The sequence below is a fragment of the Athene noctua genome, chromosome 1 (assembly GCF_965140245.1).
Source record: "Athene noctua chromosome 1, bAthNoc1.hap1.1, whole genome shotgun sequence".
NCBI lineage: Eukaryota > Metazoa > Chordata > Aves > Strigiformes > Strigidae > Athene > Athene noctua.
In genome coordinates this window covers 94,372,111-94,397,976 of record NC_134037.1, presented here as the reverse complement: position 1 = coordinate 94,397,976, position 25,866 = coordinate 94,372,111, and the positions used below count along the sequence as shown (strand labels likewise).

Genomic DNA, 25,866 nt, shown 5'->3' with positions numbered 1-25,866 from the left:
GTCCTGCCTGGTCCTCTGAGCATCCCGAGTCTCACAGGGGTAGGATGGGGTGGGATAGGATGGGGAAAAGCACGAGGTGCACCTCTTGGAGTAGCTCTCTTCTCAGAAGGCAGCTTGCCTGCTTCTCTCCACAGCCCCAGGCTATAAGGCACCCAGGAGCACCCTTGTGCCACTGCCAAGTGCCTCAAGGACAAAGGGGGCTCCTGGGGCTCCTGGCACTGCCTTCGAAGGGGCTCATGGCCTGAGGCTGACTCAACACATCCATCCTCAGCTGATTGGGACTCACAGAAAGTATCCGGGGAAACAGCCTGCTCTTCTAACACTGTGACCCAGACCCAGTAGACCTCCTTTCTGGCAAGCCAGAAGGGAAAATTCAGCCCTGACAACAGCACTAGCTGGCTTCCCACAAAGATCCCCCTTCACTCCCTGCGTTCTCCGCTCTCCTCACAGGACCTGCCATCTCCACCAAGTGAAGGTGGGTGGAAAAGCCTCACCCTGGCTTTCGCTAGTGCTGTGTCCAGGGATGGCAGAGCCTGGAAGCTTCACAGCAAGGCTGAGCTGCTGCACAGTGCGTGCAGTGCTGCTGCTGGCCCTACTTTTTAGCTGCACTTATGGAGGTGCTGGGATCCCTGCAAAAAGCCAGGCGTATTACTTATTGACAAGCAAAAGAACTCCACGAAAGCCTGACCTCCCAGCAAGCCCTGGAGCAGCTTGTTGCTACCTGTAGCTCAGGTCAGGGCTGCCCGCTCTGATGCAGGACAGGCTGCTCCGCTGCTGCTGCCTGCATCCCCTGTTCCGTTGCTCCCAGTGCTGCCCAGCTCGCATTTGGGGCCGCTCCGGCTGCTCCTGGCAGGGAGCGGGGGCTCCTTATATATCTGTGCATGTGACAGCCGGCACAGCTCAAGCAAGTCATCAGCAGCACGTGGCCATGCTCCTCCACCGTGTCCTCCATCATCTTTCCTGAATGGGACTGCGAAACCGTGACAGATGAGTTTCACTATCTCCTAGCCCCCAGCCATGCCAGCTTCCCTTGCTCCCTACCTTTCCCCATCCATTGCAGCCCCTACAGAGCCTGCTCCCTTCCCAAGGTAGCACTGGGGCACAGGAGGGATAGGGACAGCAAGCAGTGGCAGTGACCCTCTTTTGTCACCTCTCACATGAGACCTTTACCAGGGCAGCAGAGCAGTGCCCTGACCTTGAGAGGCACCATGGATGCAGGGCAAGGGCCGTGCCATGAACCCTACACTACCTGTATCATCGTCTTTCTCTCCCCTGCAGGTCAGACTCCTGCAAACAAGCCTCTGGCTAAGGCTAGAACGCCGGGGACAGCCAGGACCTCTGCACTGGGCCAAATCACGCCGAGGGCAGATGGGGACAAAGCAGTTGGGGAGGAAGGAGCTGCATGGGGAATGATGCAAGGGCAGAGGGCGGGCTCCCAGCTCCCAGTGGTCAGCCTACAAATAGAAAGGGTCATGAGAGAGTGCTCGGCTATGGGGACAAAGGGCCTGCGAGAGGTGGATGGGGCTGCAGAAGAAGCCCTGGCAGGGAGACAAGGGGTGGCACAGCCCCAGGGCCTCCAGGAACAGGGAGGGCTCTTTGGTGGGTTCCTCTGAAGTGCAGACACCCCTGGGGCCATAGAGGAACATACAGGACTGGAAGGGCAGGGAGGGAGCCAACCCACAGGGAGGGCTGGGACTGATAAAAGAAGGTGGCAGGGCCCAGGAAGAAGTGGCTGTGCCAGTCCTGGTGTGACATCCCCACGGGCAGGCTAGCCAAACACCATACCCAGCTGGCTGGTGCTGGGGGTTGGGGGACAGGCATTTGGTGCGCCATGGCACTGTCCTGGTGCCAGCCATATCTCCACGGACAAGTCCCCTGCCCAGCCCTGTGCGAGGTGCCAAAGAGGGAGGGGAAGGCAGCAGCACCCAGTACAGGCAGGAAGGAGTGCAGGGTTGAGCACATCGGGGTGAAAGCACCTGTCGGATGCCTGCCACCCCCCTCAGCACCCCAACCCTGGCTGCCCTACGCTGCTGTGGGACATGTGCCAGGGCTTCCCCAGAGTGCTGCCAGCATCGCTGCCAGGGTCCTTGCTCTGCCCAGCACCCACTCACTCCCGTGGCAGCAGGCACCGGCCCTTAACCCCGTGCCCTGTTTACAACCTGCGGCGGCAGTCCCCAGCCCTCCAGCCAGCGTGTCCCTGCCCGTGGGACGCAGCGCAGGGAGATCCTGCCTGGCCCGGGGTGGCCGGGGGCACAGCCACGCTTGCTTACATGTTTTTTTCCGGAGCTGGCAGGCTCCTTCCCACGGTGCTGCCGGCTGACAAGGCAGGATCCCACACTGTTCAGGCAGAGCGCTGCCAGCAATGCCTGCCCAGGGCTCGCCAGGTCCTAGTGCGCTGCCTGCCACGTCAAGGACACAGCGTAGACGGGTGCAGGACAGCCCTCAGCCCCAGTCCAGGGCCGGTCGGACTGCAACCCTGTGCTCCCACTCCTGCCTAACCCTGCCTTGCACCCCGCTCTGCTTCAGGCCCCCCAGCTGCAGCACCCGCAGCTGCCAGAGGAATACTGCTGGGATCACCCCGCTGCCACAGCCTTGACACCCCCATGCTCTGGCTTTTCCCAGTGACACCCTTCGTCCTAGAGCAGATGGCTGGCCCTCCTGCCCCTGCACCCTCCTGGAAACACTGCCCCGGGAGGCTCTGCCCTGGGAGGGGGGTATCGCTGTGCCACAAGTTTGCCCAGACAAGAAGGGCAGGGTGCCAGCAGCTCCCCGCTTTCACTCCCCTCCCGGAGCAGGGCCAGGCTCCACACTCTCCTTGCAGCCACCTCACTGGGAAGTCCCAGGTCCCAGTCGGGGTCCCAGACCTCTGTCCCCCGGGGCTCTGGGAGCTCAGCACAGGCCCCTGGCTGCAGGGTGACCTTGCAGCAGCGCTGCCGTGCAGTCAAACCGGGGGATAACTCCTTGGCTCAGCAGAGCGGGGTTTGGAGCCAGCCCCCCTCCCTGGTACCCAGAGGAACAAGAGACAGCAGGGACAGCCTCGCTCTGCTCACCCCCCTGCCTGCACCCTGCCCTTACCTCGAGGGCTCAGCAATCCTAGTGCCAGGCGATGCTGCCTGCAGCCTCCTCGCTGCCTGATGCCAAGTGGGGTCAAGGTTTTCTGCAGCGGCGGGACTGGGGTGTGGAGGCTCCAGTGCCTGGCGGGCTCTGCAGCCGGAGCGGGTTTCAGAGCCCCGACGCTGGCTGGGGCCGGCTGAGCACGGCTCCCGCTGGCTCAGCAGGTGGAGGCTGCATGCACGGGCGGATTAGCGGGGGGGAAGTGGCTTCTGCCATAGGAACTGCAAGCGGGATTCGTCAGTGGGTTGCAGCGGGGCCGTGTGCCAGCGCGGGGAAGGGGAGAGGGGAGGCTGCGATCGGGCAGCTGCCACGGGGGGGGGGACGATGCAGCCCGTGCAAGGGGGACAGCCCTGGGCACCGAGAGCGGTGCCGCAAGTGCCAACGTCGTCCCTGGTATAGGGGCACCTCTACGGTGACAGATGAGACCCCATGCTGCTGTGCTGGACTCGGGCCATAGTGGGACACTTGCTGAGCCCCCACCCCACCGCAGGTCGGCATTGGTCCCCTCGGGCTGGCAGGGGGGCCCTCAACAGAGCACCCTGCACCCGCTGCTCCCTCCACCGGGCCCCTCAGCTGCTCAGGAATGAACTGGCGCCTGCCCACCGGCTGCTCTCCTGGTATGTGCGGCTGGAGCTGTGAATACCGTGCCTCGGCCTCCTCTCTGGCCCAGCCAGGGCTGGCCCCCTCCCAGGGCATCCCCCCCAGCCCTGCCATCTCTCTCACTCTTCCCATTAAGGCAGCACAGGCAGCTGAGCTTCAGTGCTGGAGAAAAACAGGTGCCAGAGCCAAGAGGGATGAAGCCAAGTGGAGGGTGGGAAAGCACAGGGGGAGCACAAGAAGCACACCCCCACCCACATGGCAGCACCCCTCACTGGCATTTCCTCCCACCCCTCACCGGGAGCACAGAGAAAGCCCCTCTGCCAGCGACACCAGCGTGCTCACCTCCACCTCGCTGCCTGTCCCCAGACCCGGGGACACTGCGGGAGGGAGAGGGGCTGGTGGGAGCGTTTCTCCTCTCACAGCCCTTGCTGCAGAGATGGGCTGCAGCCAGCACTTCTATTTTAAGCTCCGCAGTGTGTATGAGGAGGCGAGGGGTGTGCGTGGCCAAGCCTCACAGCCCAACGGAGGGAGGCCCTGGTACCTACGGCCCCATAAACTTCCCCTTCTCCCCCTGGCACTAGTGCACACTCAGGGCAGGTTGGGCCAGCTCCTCTTCCCCCTTCCCAGCGCAGGCAGGAACCAGGGCAGCTGAAGCTGGCATAGCCTGGTGCAGTTATTGCAAAATATCTGTAATGCAGGAAGCCCTAAGGGTCTGGCCACACTCCCCTGGCCCCCTCCATGGCATGTAGCATCCACCTGCCATAACCGGGGCCGGCGGCTATCCTGTGAGAGAGGAAGGCTAGGCAGGGGAGGCAGGGCTGTGCAGGCAGGAGGGTTTGTTCTGTTGGCAGCAGCTTCCCTGCTGAGCTCCTGCAGCAGGGAAAAAGGGACCAGGTGCCCTGTGGGATTTGATAGGCACAGAGAAATCACAGGACAAAGCATCATTGTGAGAAGCACCAGGCAGCTAAGGCTTCACAGGACCAAACCCCGCTGCAGGGCCCCCCCTCATCTGAAGCTCCCCCCACCCCTTAGCAGGAATCACCTTGCAGAGCCCCTCTCTTCCTGTGCTGACAGGTGCTGCTGGAGGAATAAGCTCCCAGACTAAGCATCTTCTTGTTTTTTAATAAAAACAACCATTCCACCCCACCCCTGCTTGCGCTGCATGTAGGCAGGACACCTGGGGAGCCAGCAGCACCCAGGGACAGCACCTGGAGGGCAGCAGGAGGGGTGCTCAGCGCCAGGCTGAGGCCGGGGGCTGCAGCGGCTGGGGTGCGGTGCAGCCCCAGGGCCAGCTGGAGCAGAGCCCTTGCTGCAGCCTCTCGCCCCCCAGGGAGGCAGCGAGCGGTGAGCTGGTGCTGGGAGCAGAGACCATGCCAGGATGGCACCCAAGAGGAGAATAAAGGACAGGCTAGGGCTTTTCTTCCACTAGGCTGGGGCTCACTCCTTCTTCCCGAAGAACTTCTTGAAGACAGATTTGTTCTTGGGACGAGGGGGGCCAGGGGTCTTCTCTCCCAGTGTGTCCCGTGGGCTCCCCGGCCGGGCCACAAAGGAGTGGCAGCGTGCCCGGGGCACGGCCGGTGCTTGCTCGCCAATGTAGAGTGTGACTGAGTAGCTGCTCCCGGCTTCCACAGACTCCTTGGGCACAGCCACCGGGGCAATCTTCTGGTAGGTGGCTGCAAGAGGGAGCAGTCAGTGGGGAGGGCAGGGTGCCAGCAAGTGCTGCTGGCCCCCCAGAGCCCTCCTCGAGTGGGGGGCTGCAGCCCAGGGCACAGGGATGCGGGAGGTGGTGGGTGCTGGAGCAGCATCGCACCTGTACTCGGGTGTCTGTGAGGACAGACAGTGGACTGGTGCCACCTCCTGGCAGTGACAGCAAAACCAAGGCCGTACCTGAGGTGAAGGAGTAGGACCTCCTCTTGTTGGCCACCAGCCCGTAGTCGTCTTCATGGCAGCTGTTGTCCCATATCCCGGGGGACCCCCTGGGTGACCACTGCTGCTGCCTGTGCCCGGCCCCAGGAGCATCCTCTGAAGCAGAATGGAGACATGTCAAGAGGCAAGGCCACCACAGGACAGCCCTGTGTCAGCCCCAAAGAGAACAGGTAAATGCGTGGTTATCCCAGTATGCCAGAAAGCAAAGGGAGGTAAGTGGTCCTTCCACCAACTCTATTCCTGGGCACAGGGCCCTGGGACTCCTGGCCCAGACACCACCAAGTTCAAGACTGACATACAGCCTTCAGCTTCCCCCAGTCGGTTCCCTTGAAGCTCTCTGGGTTGAGGATAGAAGTCAGGGGACAGCAGGAGCCCAGTCAGGCAGGAAAGTCACCTGCTGATGCCACAGCCTCATCGGCTGAGCCATCCTGGCTGCCCAGAGGCCGCTGCAGCCAGGCTTTTGAGCTGGGTAGCACCACGATCTCCTGGCTCTTGGTCGCAACCTGATGATGTCCCTGGAGGTGGGAGCTCCCAGGGCCGGAGACCTTGCTGAAACTGGAAGGTAGCAGATATTTAGCAAACCAGACTGGCCCACCAATGCCCTGCTGGAGCAGCACACACTGGCAAGCATGGGGGAGATTTGTGACAATGAGACCTGGCTAGCCGGCTCCTGGCTACTCACCCTCCAGCACTGCTGGTGCCCTCGACATGCTGTGCTGCTGCCTGGAAGTAATCCACTTCGGGGAAACCTGTGGGCACAGCAAACATCCTGCTGCATGCCAGCAGCACACAAGACCATCCCACAGAACCAGCCCCAGCTCTGGGTGCCTGTGCTACATGGCTGGCTCCTCCAACCTCCTGCTGGAGTGCCTGCTCTTGGTCCTGCCAGCCAGCCAGCCTAGGATTTCATGGTGGGGCCTGAACCCCCTTGGGTAAGGGTACAGCAGCAGAAAGACCTCAGTATTAAAGTCTCCTTGCCTGGAGGGCAGGCAAGGGGTTTCCAGGTCCCACAGAGGAGACAGAAGAAGACCAAGGCGCAATTATAATTTTCCTGACACTGGATTTTTGCTGCTGAGGCTCCACTGACGTCAGTTGTGCTATTCCTGATTTATAACTGTGTATGTGGTGTGAAAACAAAGCCTCCAAATCCTGCCTTGCAGAGAACTGCTGTTCCCAAGGCAGGTTAGGAAGATGCATAAATCAGAGACAGCGCTGTGCTGCTTCTCTTCTGACCCCCCATGCGTCAGAGGGCTCAGCAGGGACTGCACATCCATGGTAACTGCATATAGCTGGGCCCCTGATCTGCCAGCAAGGGATGCTCACCTGAGTTTTGCTGCAGCTTGGAGACCCATTCATTCATGAGGGGCTGGGAGGGGGCCCTCAGGAGGTACTCGGAGCCATCCCGCAGCCTGCAGTGGGAGAACAATTCAGCAATGAGACAGATGTGGGGTACAGATGCCACAGCCCCCACCAGCCTGGAAAAGAAGGAAAGCAGGTAAGAAAGAAAGAAGGAAATCCTCATCTAAGCACTGGGCTGATCTGGCCCTGGGTGAGGGTGCTGGTACATGTTTGTCCCAGCAGGGACACATTAGGGAGGGCTGTGGCTATGAGGCCCTGGCTGCCTTGGGTTGGGGTGACTCACTGAAGCCTGAAGCAGTTGGTCTTCTTGGTGTATTCGGCGTCTGGGGTGCAGACTGCCCCGGAGAGGTTCAGGGGAAGAGCCACCACGGAGCTCTGCAGCACAGGGAACAGCAACAGCAGGGTTGGCAGGTTCTGCCCTACCTGGCCACCAGCCCCCCACCCTGCTGCCAGCCCCCTCCCAGGTCACCCTGCTCTCCCCCAATGCACCTTGAGGCTGTCCCTGCGGTCCTGGTAGAAGCACAGTGTCTGCCGCATCAGTACAGCGTGAAAGAGGCTCCAGGCCCGGCAGTTGGCCTGTGGAATGCAAGCAAGGGACAGCTGTGATGCCAACATGTTTGGGAGAAGCAGTCCCCTGCCACTCAAAATGCACCCCAGCCCCTGTGGGCTCTGCCCTCCCAGCATGGCCAGCAGCACTGCCATGGTAGTGCCAGGAGCATCCCTGGCTTCACTCCTGCCCCAAAACCTGGATGCCCCTGACAGAATCCCAGTCCCAAAGGAGCCCCACAGCCATGCCTGTACCTTCCTCCCTCCTGTCTGCAACACGTGCTTCCTTTCCAGCGTCCCCTCCATCATCTGAAACTCCGTCTTAGTAGGAGGGCCCTGCAAAGAGACAGGGGGTGAGTGAAGCAGTGCTGGGGCTGGAGGTGCCAGCTCAGCCCCCAGGCATCTGACCCAGGGAGCATCTGACCCATCTAGCAGGCAATGCCAAGGGGGGAATGGGACAACAGGAAACATTTTCTGTGCCTGAGCAGGTTCTGGACTGCTTGTAGGCTTTTGGGGTGAAGTGCTGCCTTGCTAAGGCTGAGGGCTGGTGTGGGAATGTGTGCTGCAGAGACCCCCAAATTCAGCACCTAGCTCTTCCCTGCCCCACCAGCTGAAGCAAAGGGGCCACCAGAGTTGGGAGGTCTCCAAACACAGGTCACATTTCTGGAGCAGGTAACCCAGCTGCTGCCTGGGGTGTCCCCAGCCCCCTGCCTGACCCTGAGGGAGAGCCCCTGGCCCGTAGCTCTCACCTTGCTGCCCTCTCTCTCCTCTTCCCCATGCTTCTGCTGATCCCAGGCGCCAGGGCCATCCAAGGGGGTTGTGGACACCAGTGCCTCCACGCAGGGGGACACCTCGTGTCTGCTGGGGCTGCCACCACTGCTGTGCCCCGCACCGGGGCTCTTCTCTCCAGACGGGCTGTGGAGCAGCCGGGCAGCAGTGGGGAGGGTGAACTTGGCCACTAGCACATTGTTGGCAGACGACAGGATGAGAGGCCCGCTGGCACTGGCATCAGGGCTGGGCAGGCTGCCTGCCCCACTCCCCGGCCGGTGGTGGGCATGGCTGCCTGCTGGCAGGCTGGGTGCCTGCTGCTCGCCCACCCCATCCCAGATGGCCTGCAGCTCCTCCTCCTCTTCCTCAAACTGCCTGTGGGCAGGGTGGCAAACCTCCCCAGAGGAGGGAGGGCTGGGGGCCTGGGGGGTCCCCAGAGCCCACTCAAAAACAGAGCGCTGGTTGGGGGTGGGTGGGGAAGCCATGGGCCCTCCGGGCTGGCCACTGCTGGCTGCCCATTGTGCACAGGCAGTGCTGGGAACAGCTCCTGCCCTGACAGGGATGCTGGCAGGGGATGGCCCAAGCTCTAGCCATGCGGCTTCACGATGCTTGGCCCTGCCGGGGCTGCCATCCTGGCCCAGCCGGGCAACCAGCTTGCCCCCCTCCCTCCCCACCCTCTCATGCAGTACACTGACACGGGATGGCTGGCTTGGCCTGAAGTCCAGGACGTCTTTACCAGCGCTGCCAGGGCACCGTGAGCTCCAGTGCTCCTCCCCAGCACAGTGTGACTTTTGCTGGCTGTAGCTGGGGTTGAAGCTCACCTCCTCGAACCATGTTCCTCGCTCACTTTTAGGGGACATCCCCAGCCCCTTGCTGGGCCCCTGGGGCCTGTGCCCATCCACATCTACCGCCTCCTGCCATCCAGCCCCATGCTTGCCTGTGGGCTCCTGTGGCCTCACCCCCCTGCCCTGCCTCTGCTCCTTCCCCTCCGCCTCTTCCCACCATGTTGCAGCCCCTCGGTGGCAGCCCAGGACCACTGTGTCCCGGGGTAGGTCCAGGCTGAGCACGGAGCCCAGGGAAAGGCGTGGGCACATGGTTTTCAGGTCAGGGAGGTGGGGGTCCCGGGGGGCCACCCCGCACTCAGCATCGATATCCCGCACCAGCGGGTTCCTGACGTAGAGCAGCAGCTCCCCGAGTGGGGGTCCAGCCGTGGCTGCCCCCGGCTCCCCCTTCCTCCGGCCACACTTCTGAGGCCACGTGTTGCTGGGGCCATGGTGCTCCTCGGGCGTGGGCTGCAGGGAGCCAGTGCCCATGATGCCCTGCAGTGTCAGCAGACGGGCCTGCTCAGCCCGCTCGCGCCGCTGCAGACTGTTGAAGAGGGAGCCGGCCCCAGCCTTGGGCAGGGTGTGGGAGGCGGGCGGTATTCCGCCACTGGATGCCGGAGGGCGGTGGGCAGGTGGCCGCTTGGTGCTGGAGGTTTTGCCGGCCTCCACCTGTGCCTGGGGACACAGAGAAGGAGAGAGGGGTGACCGCCGTGGCCAGAGCCTCCACCATCCCACACTGACTGCTCCCTCTCCATGGTGTGACTGGGCAATCAGGGAGCCGGGGGGGCAGGCAGCCAAAAACACTCAGCAGTGGCAGAACTGGGAGTGGCATGGCTTCACCTCAGCCCCCGAGGGCTGCTCCCACCTCAGTGCAGGCAGGGAAGACACAGGGAGGGGAATCCCTGCCTGGGATGGAGTCCCCCAGGTGTGGTGCAGCAGGGGCTGCCTGTGCTCTCCCCCAGCACCACTGCCCTCCAGGCCACCGCTTTCAGGTGGCTACTGAGATAACAGTCACTGCTGCCCATTCCTGCCACCCCTGCATGCCCCCAGGCAGCAGAGCAGGCAAATGCAAGGGCAGGGGCTGAGCACAGCCCCTTCCCCTCACCTTCCCTGCAGACACCCTCTCCAGACCAGCTGCAGCCCCTCTCCTGGGTTTCCACAGATGCCAGGATGAAAACAAAGAGCTTTGCCTGCAGGAGCTGGAGCAGTGTCCCTCTGTACCCCTCAGGTTGGAGGGTGCCCATTACCAAAACCCTCCTGGCAGCTCGGCAGCCCGTTGTCCTGCCTTGATGCCCTCTGGCCTCTCTGGCCCGCTGCCCTCCCCCTTGGGCTACCCAGCCTGGCTGCATGGGGGCCTGACTGCCCCTGTGACTCATCACACACAGGCCTTCGTGCAGGCTCTGCAGTAACAAACAGATGCAAACTCCAACAAAATACCAGGCTTCCAGCCCCAGAGTTACAAGCCATGCAATCTGGAGCAAGCCCCCCCCCAGAACATGCACCCTCACGTGGCCCCATCCGCCCTTGCCCCCTTCACTCAGCTGCATAAGGGACTGCTGCTGTCCCCCAGCAACGGAGCAGGGAGGCTCTCCAACCAGCTGCCAGTTTGCGGTGCCTCCCATGGCCACCAAAACCACTTACCCAGGGGACCGAACAGTGGCCAGGCCCATCTGAGCCCCTTCCTGTCATGTCCCAGCATCCACACTCTGCCCACCACACTGGGAGCATTTCCCCTCTCCCGAGGGACCACTGCTGGCAAGGCACAGTGGCATGGCTAGGAGGGTTGGTAGCTGGGGGGTCCACGCCATGCAGCCACTCTGCCCAGCATGCTGCCTCCCCCCAGGAAAGTTACCTCTTCCACTGGCTGGTGAGGCGGCTTTCTCTTTCGCTTTAAACTACCCCAAGTGTCTCCTAAAAGCCCCTGGCAACGCTTCCAAAAGGTTTTACAGCCTGAGGGTTTAGTGGTGGGGAGCTGAGCAGGGGGGGAAGAGAGAGACACAGAGAGTTGAGGGCAGAGTGAGCAAGGAGCCACAGCAAGAGAGCGCAGGCAAAGGGGGTGGTGCAAGCTGGTCCTCAGCCCTTGGGCATTGCTCAGCATCAGCACAGCCAAAGGTCCCTCTCCTGAGACTGACAGAGCCCCAACAGATTGCTTGGAAATGGCTGGGGCTGGGGTCCCAGCATGGGGGCTACCCCACAGCCCTCAAAGCCTCCCAGTTTGCATGAGGGCACAGCTCCAAGGAGCTGCCCTGGCTGCACAGCAGTGGCCGGCCCTGGGACAGGCACTGGATGCTCACCCATGGCTCTGCCAAAGCTGCCTACCATCCCCTACGTACCGTCCGCAGCATTTCCTGCCCTGGCTGCTCGCTGCCAGCCACCGGTTGCACCTTCTTCTTCTCGCCCTTCTTGCCGATACTGAGGATGAGGTTGACTGTCCCCCCCAGCCCTCCAGGGCCCCGCGGTGGCAGCAGCAGCGTGGAGGTTTCAGCGGGATCCCAGATGACAGTCTCTTTGCGAGGTCCCACACTGTGGGGTGTTGAGCTGCTGGGGTCCCCCCAGCTCTGCTCCACTCCCAATGGGGCGTCTGAGAGGGGTGATGCTGGTGGGGACATGGCCATTCCTGCTGGCAGCTGTGGCTCTGATCTTTGCATGGGCTCGAGGAGGGAGCAGGGGGTGAACTCCACTGGGCTGTGGATGTTCTCCAGACGGGGCTGAGCACATGGGGCACGCTGGTCCTGGCGAGAGCGAGTGTGGAGGAATGGCTGCTGGGGCCAGGCACTTTCTCAGGACAATCTTCACTTTGTCCTGCCTGAACCCCAGGGAGTCCCACAGGTATTGCCACACATCCCTCCCCACTTCTGCACCACCCACTCTGTCTACTGCCTCTGTGACCCTCAGCCTTGAGGCTGGTCCTGCTCCCCAACAGTCTCAATGGGGCTGGGTACTCACTTGGCCAGTGGGGGACGTGTCTGATGGGCTCTCCAGGACCCTTTTGTCCTCCTGCTTGCTCCTTGGGTCCCGCTGGTGCCTCTGTGCTCTCCAGCGCACCAGCACCCAGCCCAGCATGCTCTGTAGCTCCTCCAAGCGCTCCTTTATCTGAGGGGAGGAGAGATGCTGGACAGCTTGCAAGGACTCCTGGTCCAGGGATACTGGCCCTACCTCACTATGGAGCAATTTAGGAGATTTTTGGCAGCAGGATACCGTCTGTCATGTCACCTCGGATCTCAGCATCCATTAATGGCTGGGTGAAACCCCTTCCTGCCCTGAGCTGCCCTGGGGATGCATGGCCAGCCCCGTACCACTCACTGGGGCTCTTCACCCACACCTTGCTTCTTGTCCTGGGACTGTCCCCAGAGGATTTTGGAGGGTGCTGAGGGTTTCCCCAACCCTATTTCTTCTGTCCTTACTGTTGCGCTCAGGTAGTGCTCCTCAGACACCAGCTGCTTCCCCGATGCTGCCAGTGCCTCAAATTCCTTGATCTTCCCTTCAATCCTCCTCTCCAGCTCCTCACACGGAGTCTCCAGGAGGCCATGGCTGCTTGGACTTTCAGAGAAGATCTGAGCCCGTGTGTCCTCCGTCCAGGAGCTGTAGGCACATGAAAGACAGGCTGAGGAACAACCTAGCACCTCCTCAGCCCTGCAGGCCCCAGGGAAGCCATTCCCATGCTCAGGGATGGCTGGAAGCAGCTCACTGGGGTAGCACAGCAAGTCTGGTGACACAGGGCAAGTTGCTGTGGGGCTGCACCACAGCGGGCAGCCCTGGCACAGCTCTTCATTCCAGGTTCCCCGTGGTCTTGCCTGGCTGCAGCACTGACACTGCCCATGTACTTGCCAGCAGCCCATGCTCTGGCAACGTCATGCTCTCACCAGCTCCCTCCCAACCACCACAGAGACAGCCCCAACAGCTCATTGCCACTTACATCATGGCTAAGTAATCCTTGAAGAAGTGCCGCAGCTGGCTGGCCTGCTGCACATGGGCCCGGGTCTCCCGCAGCAAGTCCTGCAGCCCTGCCCAGGCCTGCAATGTCCCCTGCACCTCCCGGCTGACAGGACACAGCCGAGCAGGGCAGAGCTCTTGCAAGCGGGCAGCTGCCCTCTCCAGCTCCTCCAGCTGCCCCTGCAGGGTCTCTGACACTGCACGCTAAAGATCACAAGGCAGAAAAGGTTCAGGTTGCATCCAACTCCTCTGCACACAGGCTTGACTGCCCTCTGTTCTGGGATGCAGGGATGGAGGGGAGGGTGGAGGACAGGGTGGAGGGGAGCGTGGAGTGGAGCATGCTAGCACAGGGGCTGCAGGGAGCAGGCAGAGCCACCCTCAGTGGGGAGGATGGGCAGAGCGAAAGGCTGCTTGGTTTCCCCGCTCTGCTCGCATGAGTCACCTCCCCACTGGCGGGAAGATGAGCGAGGTGCTGGCAGCCGGGTGCTGGCAGCCGGGCGCTGGCACACGGGACCTGATGCAAGCTCCCTCCCCTCGCCTGGCCTGGCAGAGGGGAGTGGAGTGGGGCAGGGCTCAGCTCCGCTGGAAAATTCCAGCCCAGCCTGCCGCAGTGTGCCAAGGCTTACGACACCTGGGCCCCTGGGGCCAACGCCTCCCCAGGATGGGCCCAGCCAGCTGGGACACATCCCCACCATGGGCATGGCTAGCCACGGTGCTCCTCAGGTCTCACCTCCATCTCCTGCTGCCGGCTCAGCAAGCCCTGCAGCCCCTGGAGGTCCTTCTCGCTCTTCACTGTGGTGAAGCCACTTTCTGCTTGGGCAGTGTCTCTAGCCAGCGCCTCGGCTCTGCATCGAAGGGCCTCCAGGCGTGGGGACACCTCTGCCACCTGGATGGAAGGGGTGGAGGAAAAGAGATGAGCCCTGGTGTGGGACCCCCTCCACCACCACTACTCACCACGCAGCCTCAGCCCACCCCAGCCTGGGGGAACCCTGCTATGTACCTGCAAAAGGGCAGGGAGCACCAGCCACAGGAGGGACACCAGCCTCACACAGCGGTCCCTGTGTATCTCAACACCCCCATGTCCCAGTGGGACTAGCCGAGGTGCATTCCCTGTCCCAACTAGTCACATATCCAGCTGCAGGTGGACCACCCAATTGCATCCCTAGACACACCACTTCTATCCCTTACCAGGCGCTCCAGGCTCTCTGTCTCTGCAGCCACCTCCATGACCCGTTCCCTCTCCTTCACTGCATCGTTCAGCATCTCCACGGCCTCCTGCAGCTCTCCCAAGGGGTGGCTCATGTCCTCGCTGCTCAGCAGCTGCCCGGCCTGGGCTGAGAGCAGGGGAAAAGACCCCTGCAAGCTGCAATGGCTGCTCCCTGGCTGAAGCCAACAGAAACACTGGGCATGAGGGAGACGTGGAGTGACCCCCCCAGGCAGCTGGGCCAGAGTGGGGCACCCATGGGGTCTCCCTGCAGCCACAGACCAACCCTGAGCCAGTCCCAGGTGCTTGGTGATCCCAAGGGATGCCTGGCCCTGCTGCTCACCACTGCAGGTTCCTGCTGGCTCCGTGCCTCCTCCTCTTGCAAGTCCTGCAGGAACTCAGACAGCACTAGGGAGTCACGAAGGTCTGCTGCCCGGCGCCGCAAGGCTGCCTGCACGTGTGCCAACCTGTGCAGACAGGTGCCTATCAAAGGTGCCAGCACCCTCTTCCCCCCCTTGGGGTGAGCACCCTCCTCTCAGACCACACGGGGATCAAAGAGGAGGAACCTTCCCCCTGGACTCACTTCTCCTCCACCATCTCCACCTTCCTTTGCATCTTCCTTGCTCCCTCATGCTCGGCAGGTGGCTTGCCCGCTGCCTCCTCCCGCAGTGCCTGGAGCTTGAGGCCGCACAGCACCAGCTGCCTCTCCAGCTGTCCCATCTCCTCCAGGTCCTGCCGCAGCTCCACCGGGCTTCTCATGGTGGCTGGCTCCGAGAGTGACCCAGCCACAGACTGCAGCCACCGCTCAGCCCGGTCCAGCTCCCCCACCAGCTTCAGTGACTGTGGGGACGGCAGGGAGCCCATCAGCCCAGCTCTGAGCCACCCAGGGGAGGCAGGAGCCATGCTGCCACCAGACTGTGGGTACCCGGGGCACTGGCCGCTTGGGCAGCAAAGCTGGAGCAGCGAGGCCAGCCGGAGATGCTGCTGCCAACACTGCAGCTCCCGTCCCTGTGGGCACCAGCCTCACTTGTCGATACCCGGCAAGCTGCTACAATCAGGGCATGCCCCTGTGCCCACCCCAGCCCTGCTTCCATGTACCTTATCAATTTCCCGCAGCACAGCACCATTCTCCTGGTGCTTCCTCTGCAGGTCCTCCCACAGCTCCCCCAGCTCCCGCAGCATGGTCTCTACCTGTGGGCTCCCCGTGGGCTCCGTCAGCACCGGCCCCCCCTGGGAGGCAGGGAGGGTGGTTAGGATAGGCCCTACCTTGTGTACCCCCTTCACCCCACACTCGATGGGGCTCACCCGGAGCACAGCCCTGGCGCTGGGGTCCAGGGGCTCCCGCTGCGTCTGTGCTGCCTCCAGGCTCTCAACATCCTCCGCTGGACACGGGGGGACTCCAGGACCCATGCTCTCCTTCGGCAGGGACACAGTCTGCTGAGGAGCAGGGAGACATGGTGCATTAGTGCCCAGACCAGGGACGGGTGTGAGTGCACAAACATGCATGCCCATAAGCAGTGGGAGGGGGTTGGGAAGGGGGTCCCCCTCGACACTGGTTCGCCTCGCTGGGCTGGGAGGAAAAGGGGCTCTTGGGGAGACATTACTGTGTTTGCTGCCCGACAGACGTCCTGTACGTGGGCCTCTGGCTGCTGTATCCCCCACTCAGACTCTGCCTCTCTTCTCCTCCTGCAGAGAGAGTGTTAGTCAGGACTGCAAGGTCCCCCCTCGCACAGGGGACCCTCATCCCCATCCCCTTCAACTACATCTCACTCCCCACAGCCACCTCCACGAGCTGGTACCTTTTGCTGTCCCCACCATGAAGAGGCTGCCCTGCCGCTGGGGAGCCAGGGCTGCTCTCCTTCCCTGTCCCGTGCTCCACCATCTTCCCCGGCATGTCCTTCAGCACCTATGGCACAAAGGCTCCCATTCCTCCTTTGCCAGCCCAAAGCACACATTGCTTTGCCCTGGGCTTGGCACTTATCATCTCCTGTAAGCAGTGGAGCCGGGTCACATGCATGCTCAGCTTGGGCTCTGCCCAACTTCCAAACTCCTTTCCCATAAGCTCCCCTGTCTTCCTGAGGCAGAAGTGCTGGAGATGCCTGGAGGAAGGCAGTGCTCACCATGCTCCCAGGACCTCTCACCCATTTGTCTTTTGCTTCCTTTCCTATGGCTCCACGGCCACTATCGTCTCCTCGGGGCGCCACACTTGGAGCCACAGCTTCGCCCGCCAGGGAACTGCTTCCCAGCGCTGGAGCCTTCTCTGTCCTGGGAAAGGGGCACAAGGAAGGTCCAGGGGCACAGAGGATTGAGGAAAGAGCAACCTTAAGTGGAGCTGATACCCCAGAGATCTTGCCAGGGACCAACCCAGGTCTTTCCCCAGTCCTCTGGCTCCAGCACTGGGGGATCAGGGTTGAGACCCTGGGGCTCCTGCCAGGCTGTGCCCTACCTCAGCACCTGCTGGAGCTGTGCCCAGCTCTCCTTGATGTATCGGTGCTTGGGGGTGACTCGGGCTGCCAGGCTGGGCTGCAGGCTGAGGAGCTGGGACACGGTCACATCCAGCATCTGGACAAAAGAGAATAGCCAGGGAGTGATGACAAGACTGGCCAGGGACGAGCCACTGTGACCGTAGTGCAAGTGCATGATGGCTAGCCACCACCAGCTCGGCTGGGGCAGGAGAGGCAGTGAGTGCAAAGTCTGGTCCCTCACTGCACCCAGGGAGGCTCCCCTGACCATCACACAGCTGTGGCCATGCCACGTAGCTGTGGGTGCCCACTGAGCCCCAACCCTGCTGATGCCAGCACTGACCTGGGAAGACACACATCTCCCCTCTGTTGGGATGCATCCCCAGGGCTCTGAGGATGAGACAGTGCCTTGCACTTACCATCACCTGGCTGGCTATGTCCCTGACATCCCGATCCCGGCATGGATCGCCCTCTCCTGGCTTCCCTACACTGCAGATGCTCCTCTGCTGTAAGAAGAAGCTGCAGTCAGCAGCCGGAGAAGGATGGGACCCTGCCCTCATCTCCAGCAGAAAAGGATGCTGCAAAGCTGCGCTTGCCGCTCTGGCTCCCCTTCTTACACCAGTCTCCATGCCCCAGCTCTCTCCCCAAGCCCCAGGCTGAGGGTACTGGGGCCACAGCAGCCCCCACACAGGGAATGAGTGTGGTGTGCTGCCCACCCAGTTTCGCTCTGGCCATGCAACAGCCTTGCACCGGGCTGACCCTGACTCTAGTGCTGGTACCTTGGCGTGAATGGCCCCGAGCAGGGTATCTGCTTGCTGGAGGAAGGCAGCCACCTCCAGAGCCAGCTGCAGAGCCTCATGGTGCTCCTTCAGGGTCCCCTGCAGCCGCAACCACCTGTGCAGGTGGAAGGAGGGGGGAATGAAGGGCAGCTCATGCCCCTCATGGGGAGCTCTGCAGAGCTGGGGCAAGGGGAAGCAGGAGGGAGGATCAGGGGGTCCTTCTTCACAGTCCATCAGCTCCCTGTGCCCGGCTCGCCCTTGCTCAGCCCGTACATCCTCTGCTTACGTTTTGTTGAGGTGCTTGCGCCGGGCTGAGACGCTCCTGCTCTCACTTTTGCCTTGTTTCTCCAGCTTCTGGGCCAGGCTATTCAGCTCTTTGTGCAGACTCTGGAACTGCTGCTCTTCCTGGCCCAGGCAGAGAGATAGACATCAAGCATCCCCCCTCAGGGACCTGTGCCATGCTCCAGCCTTGCGGGGTTTGGGGTCCCCGGCACGCCAGCAGCCCCCCCCCAGCAGCCTCTTACCTGCTTCAAGTCAAGAATGCGGCGGGTGAGCTGGATCTTGTCTGGGCTTTCCTGCAGGAGGGCTGCCAGAGAGGGCTTCTCCTCCTGGGCCAGGGGAGGGTGTGAGAAGGCAGGGGGACAGCCAGCCTGTCTCCCTCCCCAGACCGCACTCCCTGCACCCCACACCTTGTGCCTGATCCATGCCTCCAGCTGCTCAGCTTTCCTGTTGAAGTCCTGCAGGCTCCGCAGCCCCCCCAGGGCTTTGCTCTGGCTGGCGGCCGTCTGCTTCAGGAGCTGCCACTGGTCCCGCAGGGCCAGCAGCTGCCTCCGCACTGCCTCAGCGCTGGGGCTTGCCCGCAACATCAGCTGCTCACCCATCTGTGGGGCCAAGAGACCCACACTCAGCATCAGGGGCTCCCAGAACCCTCCACTGCAGAGAGCCCAGGGACACGTTGCTGCAGGGAATGGGAGCCGTGCCGCCACCTGGCTTCACCTGGTTGAGCTTTATCAGCGTGTTCTCGAAATCCTTCATGTCCCGCTGTAGGGTTTGAGCCACCTCCTCCCAGTCCTGGAGGTCACAGCCATCCTTCAGGTCCCGCAGCTTGCCTCGCACCCAGCTCTCCGCCTGCAACATGGGAAGAGCCACGTGGCCGGGTGCTTTCTGCCAGAGCCCTGAGGACACAGTTTTGGGGACCCAAACCTCTCTGAAGTCACGACAGTGACTGGAGGGCACACTTTTGGCTGACAACCCGTTTGCTCCAAGCACCAACAGGCCAGCAAAGGGGTTCAGGACAGCATTGGTGGCAATGGGGGTGGGAAGGCAAGCAGCATCCTGCTTCCTTCCAGCTTCTGCCCCAGCCCACCAGGAGAAGCCAAGCCCCGCCCCAGGCAGGCTAGACCAGGGGGTCTCTGTGCAGTACATCCCTGCACATAGCATTTCTGCTTGCACCCTGCTCCCTGGAGTGCCTGCGCCCCCCCCCCCCTCCAAGTATGGCATGGAAGCAGCCCCCCCATGCCATCACCATTCCCATGCCACTGGGGAGGGACAAGGGCTGGGAGGAGGAGGAGGAGGATGGGGGATGGGAGGAGCATGCACACGTGGGGAGGAAGCAGGGCCCTGGTGCGGGCTGACCCCCTCTCCCCAGGGCCGACAGCCAGGGAGAGGCGGCCAAACATGATCTCATGCCACAACCACGGCTCTGCTCGGGGCCGGGAGTTCAGCCCTCCCCGCCATGCACCCCACCCCACAGCTCACATGAAAGGCTGCCGGTGTCCTCCCCACCCCGCTCCCCACACAGCCCCCTCGGCTGGCCTCACCTGCATCATCTCCCGGTTGAACTGGGCTACCAGAGGGCTCAGGTCGAGGAGGGGGACTGCTCCCGTGCCGCTTCGCCCACTGCATCTTGGTGCCACGACCGGCTCCTTGCCCTTGGGGGTCTCTTTCCGGGGTGATGACACTGGGGATCCTGCCAGCTGGGGCAGGCAGCAGTGGGGGAGGTCAGCATGCTGTCCCAGGGAGCCCTCGCCATCACCTCCCAGGAGCATTTTGGAAACCCAGATAAAGTATGTCAGCCTGCCTCATCACCGATCCCACTCCTTCACTGACATATTTAGGGTTCTCTACCAGCACCCCGAGGCACAGCTCCCCTCTACCAAGGCCACGCTAGTGGCTTTTGCAGACCTGGCAGAGAGTTTCCAGGCTGTCCCTCAGCCCTGGGTCACTCCAGGCTGGTGGGACGGCACCCAGCATCTGGGCTAGTCCCCATGCTCACTTTGGGGGCAGATGCGGCACTCACTACCCCTCCAGCCTGAGGCTGCACATCCCTGCAAGGAGCATTTGTGTCTGCAGAATCCATTTAGTGTCACTCCAGGGGACACCACCAGGGAACAGGATGGGGGCGGGCCATGGGGCAGGTCCCCAATAAATTCAGCCTGCCACTCCTTCAAGGGCACCCAGAGACACCCATCCTAAGTGAGCAGTGGCAGTGGGTAGAAAGCACAGTATCTTCCCCGGAACTCAGCCTCGCGGTCGGCTGGCTCTGACGAAACCGTCTGTCAGGGCTCCAGCTCTGCCGGGGGTGACAGTGAAGGTCAGCCAGTGAAAGCACTGGCCTCCTTCCAAGCTCAGCCCCGGGCCCAGCTGCAGACAGCCCAGGGGACGGCACAGCTGCCCCGGGCACTCGCTTCCCACCCCGCTGCCCAGGGACAGGGACCTGACTGCCCACTAACTGCTGGCAAACAGGAGCCTGAGCATCTCAGGAGAAACCTGAAGGTGCAGGGTACACTCTCTCACTAGGCAGAAATTACTACTGGGGCCAGTCTGAGGCAGCCCTCCCTCCCCAAGGGGGCTGAGTGCAAGTTGCCCTGCGGGGTCCCAGCCACCCCCGAGCCAGCTAGGGAGCAATCTCTTGGGAGCCTGTGGAGCAGCGGGGTTCGGGCAACTGTTTCAGGCTCTCTAAGCACTCTGGCATGTGCTGCCCTGCTGACGGCATGGGAGTCGCTTTTCAAAGCCTTTCTGCCTAACCACAAGAACTACAGAAATCCTCTGCCCTTTTTTTTTTTTTTTTTTTAAAATAGCAACACAGATTCTCAGGCCCCCCCGCAACTCTGCTATCTTCAGCCTCTTGACACAGCCTGGGCTGGAGGAGCCTGTAATCCGGCTCCCTTGGAAGCGCTAAAGCCTCTGAGTGCTGGCTCGGGGGCTGACCCCTCACCCCATCATGCCCAGCTTGTCCCCTCGCTCATTTAAAGTGGTGAGGCTCCATCTGCGCCCAGGCAGACCACCAGCAGCTGCCCTCACTTGCTCAGCCCCAAGCTGTGCCCCTGGGTCAGACACTCATAAATGGTGAGGGCAGGGAGGACCTACCGCATAGAAGGGGGAACCTCTGTCCACTGGAGAGCAGAAAACACCAGCCCGGGGACTCCCAGCCTCCTGCTGCTCGTCCTCCGCATCCACATCCTTCCTGAGGAAGACCTAGACATGGGAAGAGACAGTCATGAGCCTGGAAGTGCTCAGCGGTCCCAGCAGTCTAGGAGATAGAGAAGCGTGCACCCACCTCCCCCGCCCTGGGCCAGAGGAGGCTGCTGGTGGTACCCAGACACTGCTTGCCTGAGCTCTTGCCCATCCCTCCTTATGCATCCAGGCCAGGTCCTCCAAGCTGCACCCACAGCTCCTGCTATGTGTTCAGCAAGTGGCAAGAGCTTCTAAGATTGCTTTGCTCAGCACCTTCTCCATTTTAGCTTTCACACCTCCCACCTTTTTCCCCTTGAATTGTCTCCAAAGCCAGCAGAAACCCATCTGGTTGTCACTGGCTCCTGGTTGTCTAAGGATGCTCAGGTTCAGACCCCCTACACTCCTCCAGGTCAGCAGGGCAGCGGTGCGAGGGCACAAGAGGACATTAACTCCACTGGCACGAACCTGCATCCTCTCAGCTGCTGATCCCTGTCCTCGGCCTGGCCGGGAGGCAAGAGTTAAGGGGGCAGCTGGGTAACAGGGAAGGGCTCCGGCAGATGGGGCAGGGTGGGAGCTGGAGAGGCAGGAGGAAGGAAGTCCAGGAGCTGCAGCCAGGCACAGAGAGGAGGTCCAGGATGAACTCCGCATTACCTTATCCTTAATGGAGCCCAGCCCCAGTAGGAGAGGTGCGTGGGACTGCTTGGATCATGCACAAGGGCGGTCATTCTCATCCTCTACAGATGTATCTTTTCTTGGGCTGTTGGATACAGCAGGCCAATTTCAGGACCTCCTTCCACTCCCTTCCCGGGGCCACCCTGCTGCCTCTGTAACAGCCGTCCAAGCGTGCACAGGGTATAACACAAGGTGGTGGGCAACATGTGCTGCCCTGACACCCCCTCCTCGCAACAAACAGGGTGGTGGATCAGCCCAAGCCAAATCCAGCCCACCACTGCTTGGACCACTCCAGACTGGGGACAGCGTCTAAGGGGGAACCAACCCAGGCAAAGCAGGACTCCCTCCCTGCACAGAAAGTGCTTTCCTACTGACTCTGCAGGACTGCAGAAAAGTCCCAATGTGGATGGCAGCTCCCAGCACTAGAGCTGCTGCCACCAGAAAGGCTCAGAGCCCCACAAACAGCTCAACAACCCTATAACCCCTGGGAGAACACCACCACCGGACCTTTCCAGGGGCCTGCAAAGCCCAGCTGGTGGCTGCAGAGGACGACCACCATACCACGCCATCCTATTCTGAGCAGGAAGAGGGGGCAGGGAGTGAGGCTGAGTCACGGCCCGGCAGGCGCAGTGAGAGCTCAGTGTGTCTGTCAGGAGGGTGCCAGAAGGAGAAGGCACCCCCCTGCCTGACCACAGGGCCAAGAGATTTGGATGCCCGTTTAGGGAATGGTGGGGAGCTAAACGTGAAGTGCTTACGAGGCATAAGACCCTAGGAAGCCCCTCTTTTGGGCAGCTGTATCCCATGCCAGGTGCAGCCTGTGAGCCACCCCCAGGGCTCAGCCGTGGGAGACAAGCCTGCAGGTGACACAGGAGCTTTATTTAAAGTCCCCGTCTCACGATCTGTCAGCTGCAGGAAAACAGGGCTGCCGGCACAAGGATGACTTCATCCTTCCCACAGAGCTGCTCCACCGGGACTGCCCCCCCTCCCCAGTCCCTCCGTCCGGAGCTGGGTCCTCGCTCGGGCAAAACAACAAACTCTCACATCAACCCAAGCTGGAAGGAGGAGCGGTGCCTTCCTTGGCATCCATGAGGTGCTGTGCTAACCGGTCTCAAGACCCCAGGCTTCACGACATGAGCAAAGCCACACGTGAAACAAGAGTAGTGGCCTCAGCTGCCTCCTCTGCTTCTTTCTCTCATTAAAAGAAAAATTAATGCAGCACACAGGCTCGCCATGTTCCCATAGAAGAATAGGTGCCAATGACCTCCCACAAGCAAGAGGCCACACCATCCTGGGCTGCACCGTGCTCATCCTGGAGGAGTCCCCCATTCCTACAGGGCGGGAGCAAGGGGCAGACCCAGCCACAACACTTGAGAAAGGCCTACTGTGCCCTGTCCGGGGAACAGTGTTCCCTCCTCTCCTCCAGCTGCCATCCTGCTCAACATACACTTTCTCCTGTACCCTGGCTCGCTCTCTCCCTCTCCAACCTCCATCTTGCAGCCTGTCCCCCCTCCCCATTCTGCTCCACCCCCCCATGCTGTACAGGCAGGAGGGGCTGATCCTGGCAGCCTCCAAAGAGTCCTGCGGCTTGTGTCCCTACCTTATATGAAAGAGGGGAGTCCTCACTCCGATGCCCCTTGGGCTGCGCAGACTCCAGCCGCCCAGCAAGGAGCCGCCTGCGTGCCGGAGGAAGCGGCAGCTCTTGTGAGGCCGTGCCTGGCCTTTATTGGCAATGAAGACGGGGGTTTTGGCAGTGGACTGTTGTGGCTCTCCCTAGTGCTATCCCGCTGGGAAACCAGCTGTTGTGGGTCAGGGTTAAATCTCAAGGAGTTCCTGCCTGTTCTTGCCAGCAACGGCGAGGTCTCTGAGCTGCCGTCCGCCCCATCCCAGCCACACAGGGGTCTTCTGGCCTCCAGGACTGACGGATTTGGACCCCCGTGCCTGCTAATGCTCAGACCCTGAGGGTGGGGTGCCAGGAGCCCTGGGTCCTGCTCCTAGCCTTGTCCTGGCTGTGCATGGCTGTGTGGCCCGTCATGAGTCACTTCCCTCCTCCCAGCCTCGGTTTCCCCTCCGGTAAACGGGAGAGCAAGTTCCCAGCTTCTCGCACACAACTGCATCATCGCGGGCATCCCGAGACCTGAGCCCTCCACAGCTCGGGCTCTGGGGCTGGGTCATCTTAGCCTTAGCGAAAGCTTGTCACCAGCTCGCCCGCAAAAAACCTCCGGCCCCTCCAGCCTGACGGTACAGAGAAGTGTGTGTGTTGGGGGGGGGGGGGGGGAAGGGGGGGAGAGGAAGAAAAGCAACTACCCCAGGAGCGAGTGCTGCCTGGGGCGCGTGGGGAAAAGGCAGCAGGGGTCCCCTGCTGCAGCATAATCCCCCCAGGACCTCCCCATCCCCTGGAAGCCCGGAACAGGGAACCGCAGGGAAGACGGGGAGAGAGCAGGGGTGCGGGGTGCAGGGAGCGCGTACCTTGAACTGAGCTTTCCCCGGCCTGCTGTTGTTGTTGTTGTGGTTCCTCTCGCCGCCGGTCCGGTCCGGGTCCCCGGGTCCCCCCGCGCCAGGCTCCCCGTGCCAGTTGGACAGCGTGATCTTCTTAATGGAGCGGGCCAGGGAGCCGCGGTTCAGCGGCTCCTCGTCGGTCCCCCGTTCCTCGCCCGGGCTGGGGCTGCGGGGCTGCTCCTCGGGGGCGGCGGGGCTGGCCCGGGCTTGGGCCAGGTAGAGGGAGATGCGCTCGTTGAGGCTGCGGCGGAGCCCGCGGTGGCTGTCCAGAGCGGAGGCGAGGGCGATGCCGGGGCAGGCGTCCCCGGAGAAGCCGGCGGCACACTTGGGCAGCGAGAGCTTGGTGCTGATGGTGAAGGGCTGCACCTTCCTCGCCGTGCTGCCCGACATCCCCGCCGCCACCGCCGGGCAGGGCGGGCAGCCGGGGGGCCCTGCCCGGGCACCGTGGGGCGAAGCGGCAGCGCGGGGCCCCCGCCGCCCGGCAGCGCCCGTGATGGAGACGGCCCGGGCGGCGCCGGCTCCTTCCCCGAGGCGGGCGGCGGCGGCGGGGCCGCCCCTTCCCGCGGGGGCGCTCAGCGGGGCGGCCCCGCGGCGGGGGGCAGCGGCGCGGGGGGCGGCCCGGCTCCCATGGCCGGAGCGGCGGAGGCGAAGGCGCGGGCGGGCTGGCGGGCGGCTCCGGCTGCCTGGGCGGGCCCCTCGCCCCCGCCGGGCCGCCTCCCCCGCTGCCGGGGTCCCTCCTCCCGCGGCGGGCAGGGGAGGCGGCGGGGAGCCGCCGCGCCCTGCCCTGCCCTTCTTCCCCGGCCGGCCTCAGTCGTCCACCTTCTTGCGCAGGTTGAGGAGGCAGAGCAGGCAGGTGAGCAGGGCCTGGCGGCTCTCCCGGGAGCGCAGCCGGCGCCCCAGGCGGCGGAGCGGCGGCAGGAGCCGCCGGCGGGCCAGCGGCAGCAGGCGGGCGAGCAGGACGCGCAGCAGCGGGGCGGCCAGCGGCGGGGCGGGCATGCTGCCCCCCGAGACTGCGGGCGCACCGTCAGGGCCCGCCGCGCTCCCCCCCCGCCCCGAGGTGCCTCGGTGGGTCGCGGGGGGGACGCCCAGGAGCTCCTCACGCTCCGGACCCTGTGGCCTGAGCGCCGTGCTCGGGGGCGCCCGCACCTCGCTGGGAGCGGGGGACGGGGGCGCTGCTTGGGCAAGGCTCGGAGGAGAAGTTGCGGGGGGGCCGCTCTCCTCCCCACCTCTTCCCCTGGTCACTCTTACCCTCCTTGGGATCCTTCCCGCTGCGGGACACACTGCTCAGCCCTTTCTCTTGGAGGAGCCCGTGCTGCTCAGCTCCCCCCACCTGGACCTGCCACCAGCCCAAATGGCAGGAACAGCTCCAAGAGCAAGAGACAACAACAACAAAACCCAGCTGCCCATTTAAATGCCCCCTCCTCCCAGGCCAGACACATGCTCCCTGTAAGCGATACTGCTCCTCAGCCCAGGACCCCATTTGTCAGGGTGGCAGCGCCGGGGGAAGAAGGGGGGTAAGGGAGGAATAACATCTGCCCGCCACAGAAATGTGGGCTGGCAGGACGGCGTCCTGTTTCACTACAAGTCTTCGCTGAAGCCCCTGAGCAGGCAGCCGGGTCCAAAATATGCTTGCCAGTCATTCTCCACCAGTGCCAGCAATTGTCATCCTGCTCCGGCAAGGGGTCAGGAATGCAGACCAGGAGGACGGCCAAGGAGAGCCGGGCAAG

General features: G+C 62.7%; 1 protein-coding gene across 7 annotated transcripts; it reads right to left on the bottom strand.

The window, feature by feature from the left end:
• Positions 1–4,816: 4,816 nt before the first annotated feature.
• Positions 4,817–24,681, bottom strand: LOC141956400 (spectrin beta chain, non-erythrocytic 5-like). 7 transcript variants are annotated; one of them, XM_074896990.1, is made up of 33 exons: positions 24,110–24,681; positions 20,885–20,992; positions 19,336–19,491; positions 18,512–18,643; positions 18,205–18,396; positions 18,040–18,123; positions 17,802–17,920; positions 17,516–17,630; positions 17,156–17,242; positions 16,721–16,836; positions 16,416–16,539; positions 16,074–16,180; positions 15,879–15,960; positions 15,580–15,711; positions 15,373–15,504; positions 14,858–15,114; positions 14,618–14,741; positions 14,259–14,453; positions 13,801–13,956; positions 13,054–13,274; positions 12,542–12,719; positions 12,084–12,230; positions 11,471–11,869; positions 10,990–11,109; positions 8,295–9,812; positions 7,801–7,881; positions 7,489–7,575; positions 7,283–7,374; positions 6,964–7,049; positions 6,323–6,389; positions 6,035–6,195; positions 5,602–5,736; positions 4,817–5,387 (listed from the first exon to the last, which is right to left on the bottom strand). In XM_074896990.1, exons 1-33 carry the CDS (start codon positions 24,527–24,529, stop codon positions 5,152–5,154), a joined length of 6,366 nt encoding a protein of 2,121 aa, XP_074753091.1. In that variant the 5' UTR covers positions 24,530–24,681; the 3' UTR covers positions 4,817–5,151. The 7 variants fall into 7 exon arrangements, with proteins under 7 accessions (XP_074753091.1, XP_074753092.1, XP_074753093.1 ...); XM_074896991.1 differs by having other exon boundaries at positions 15,580–15,708; XM_074896992.1 differs by having other exon boundaries at positions 17,156–17,239.
• Positions 24,682–25,866: the final 1,185 nt, after the last annotated feature.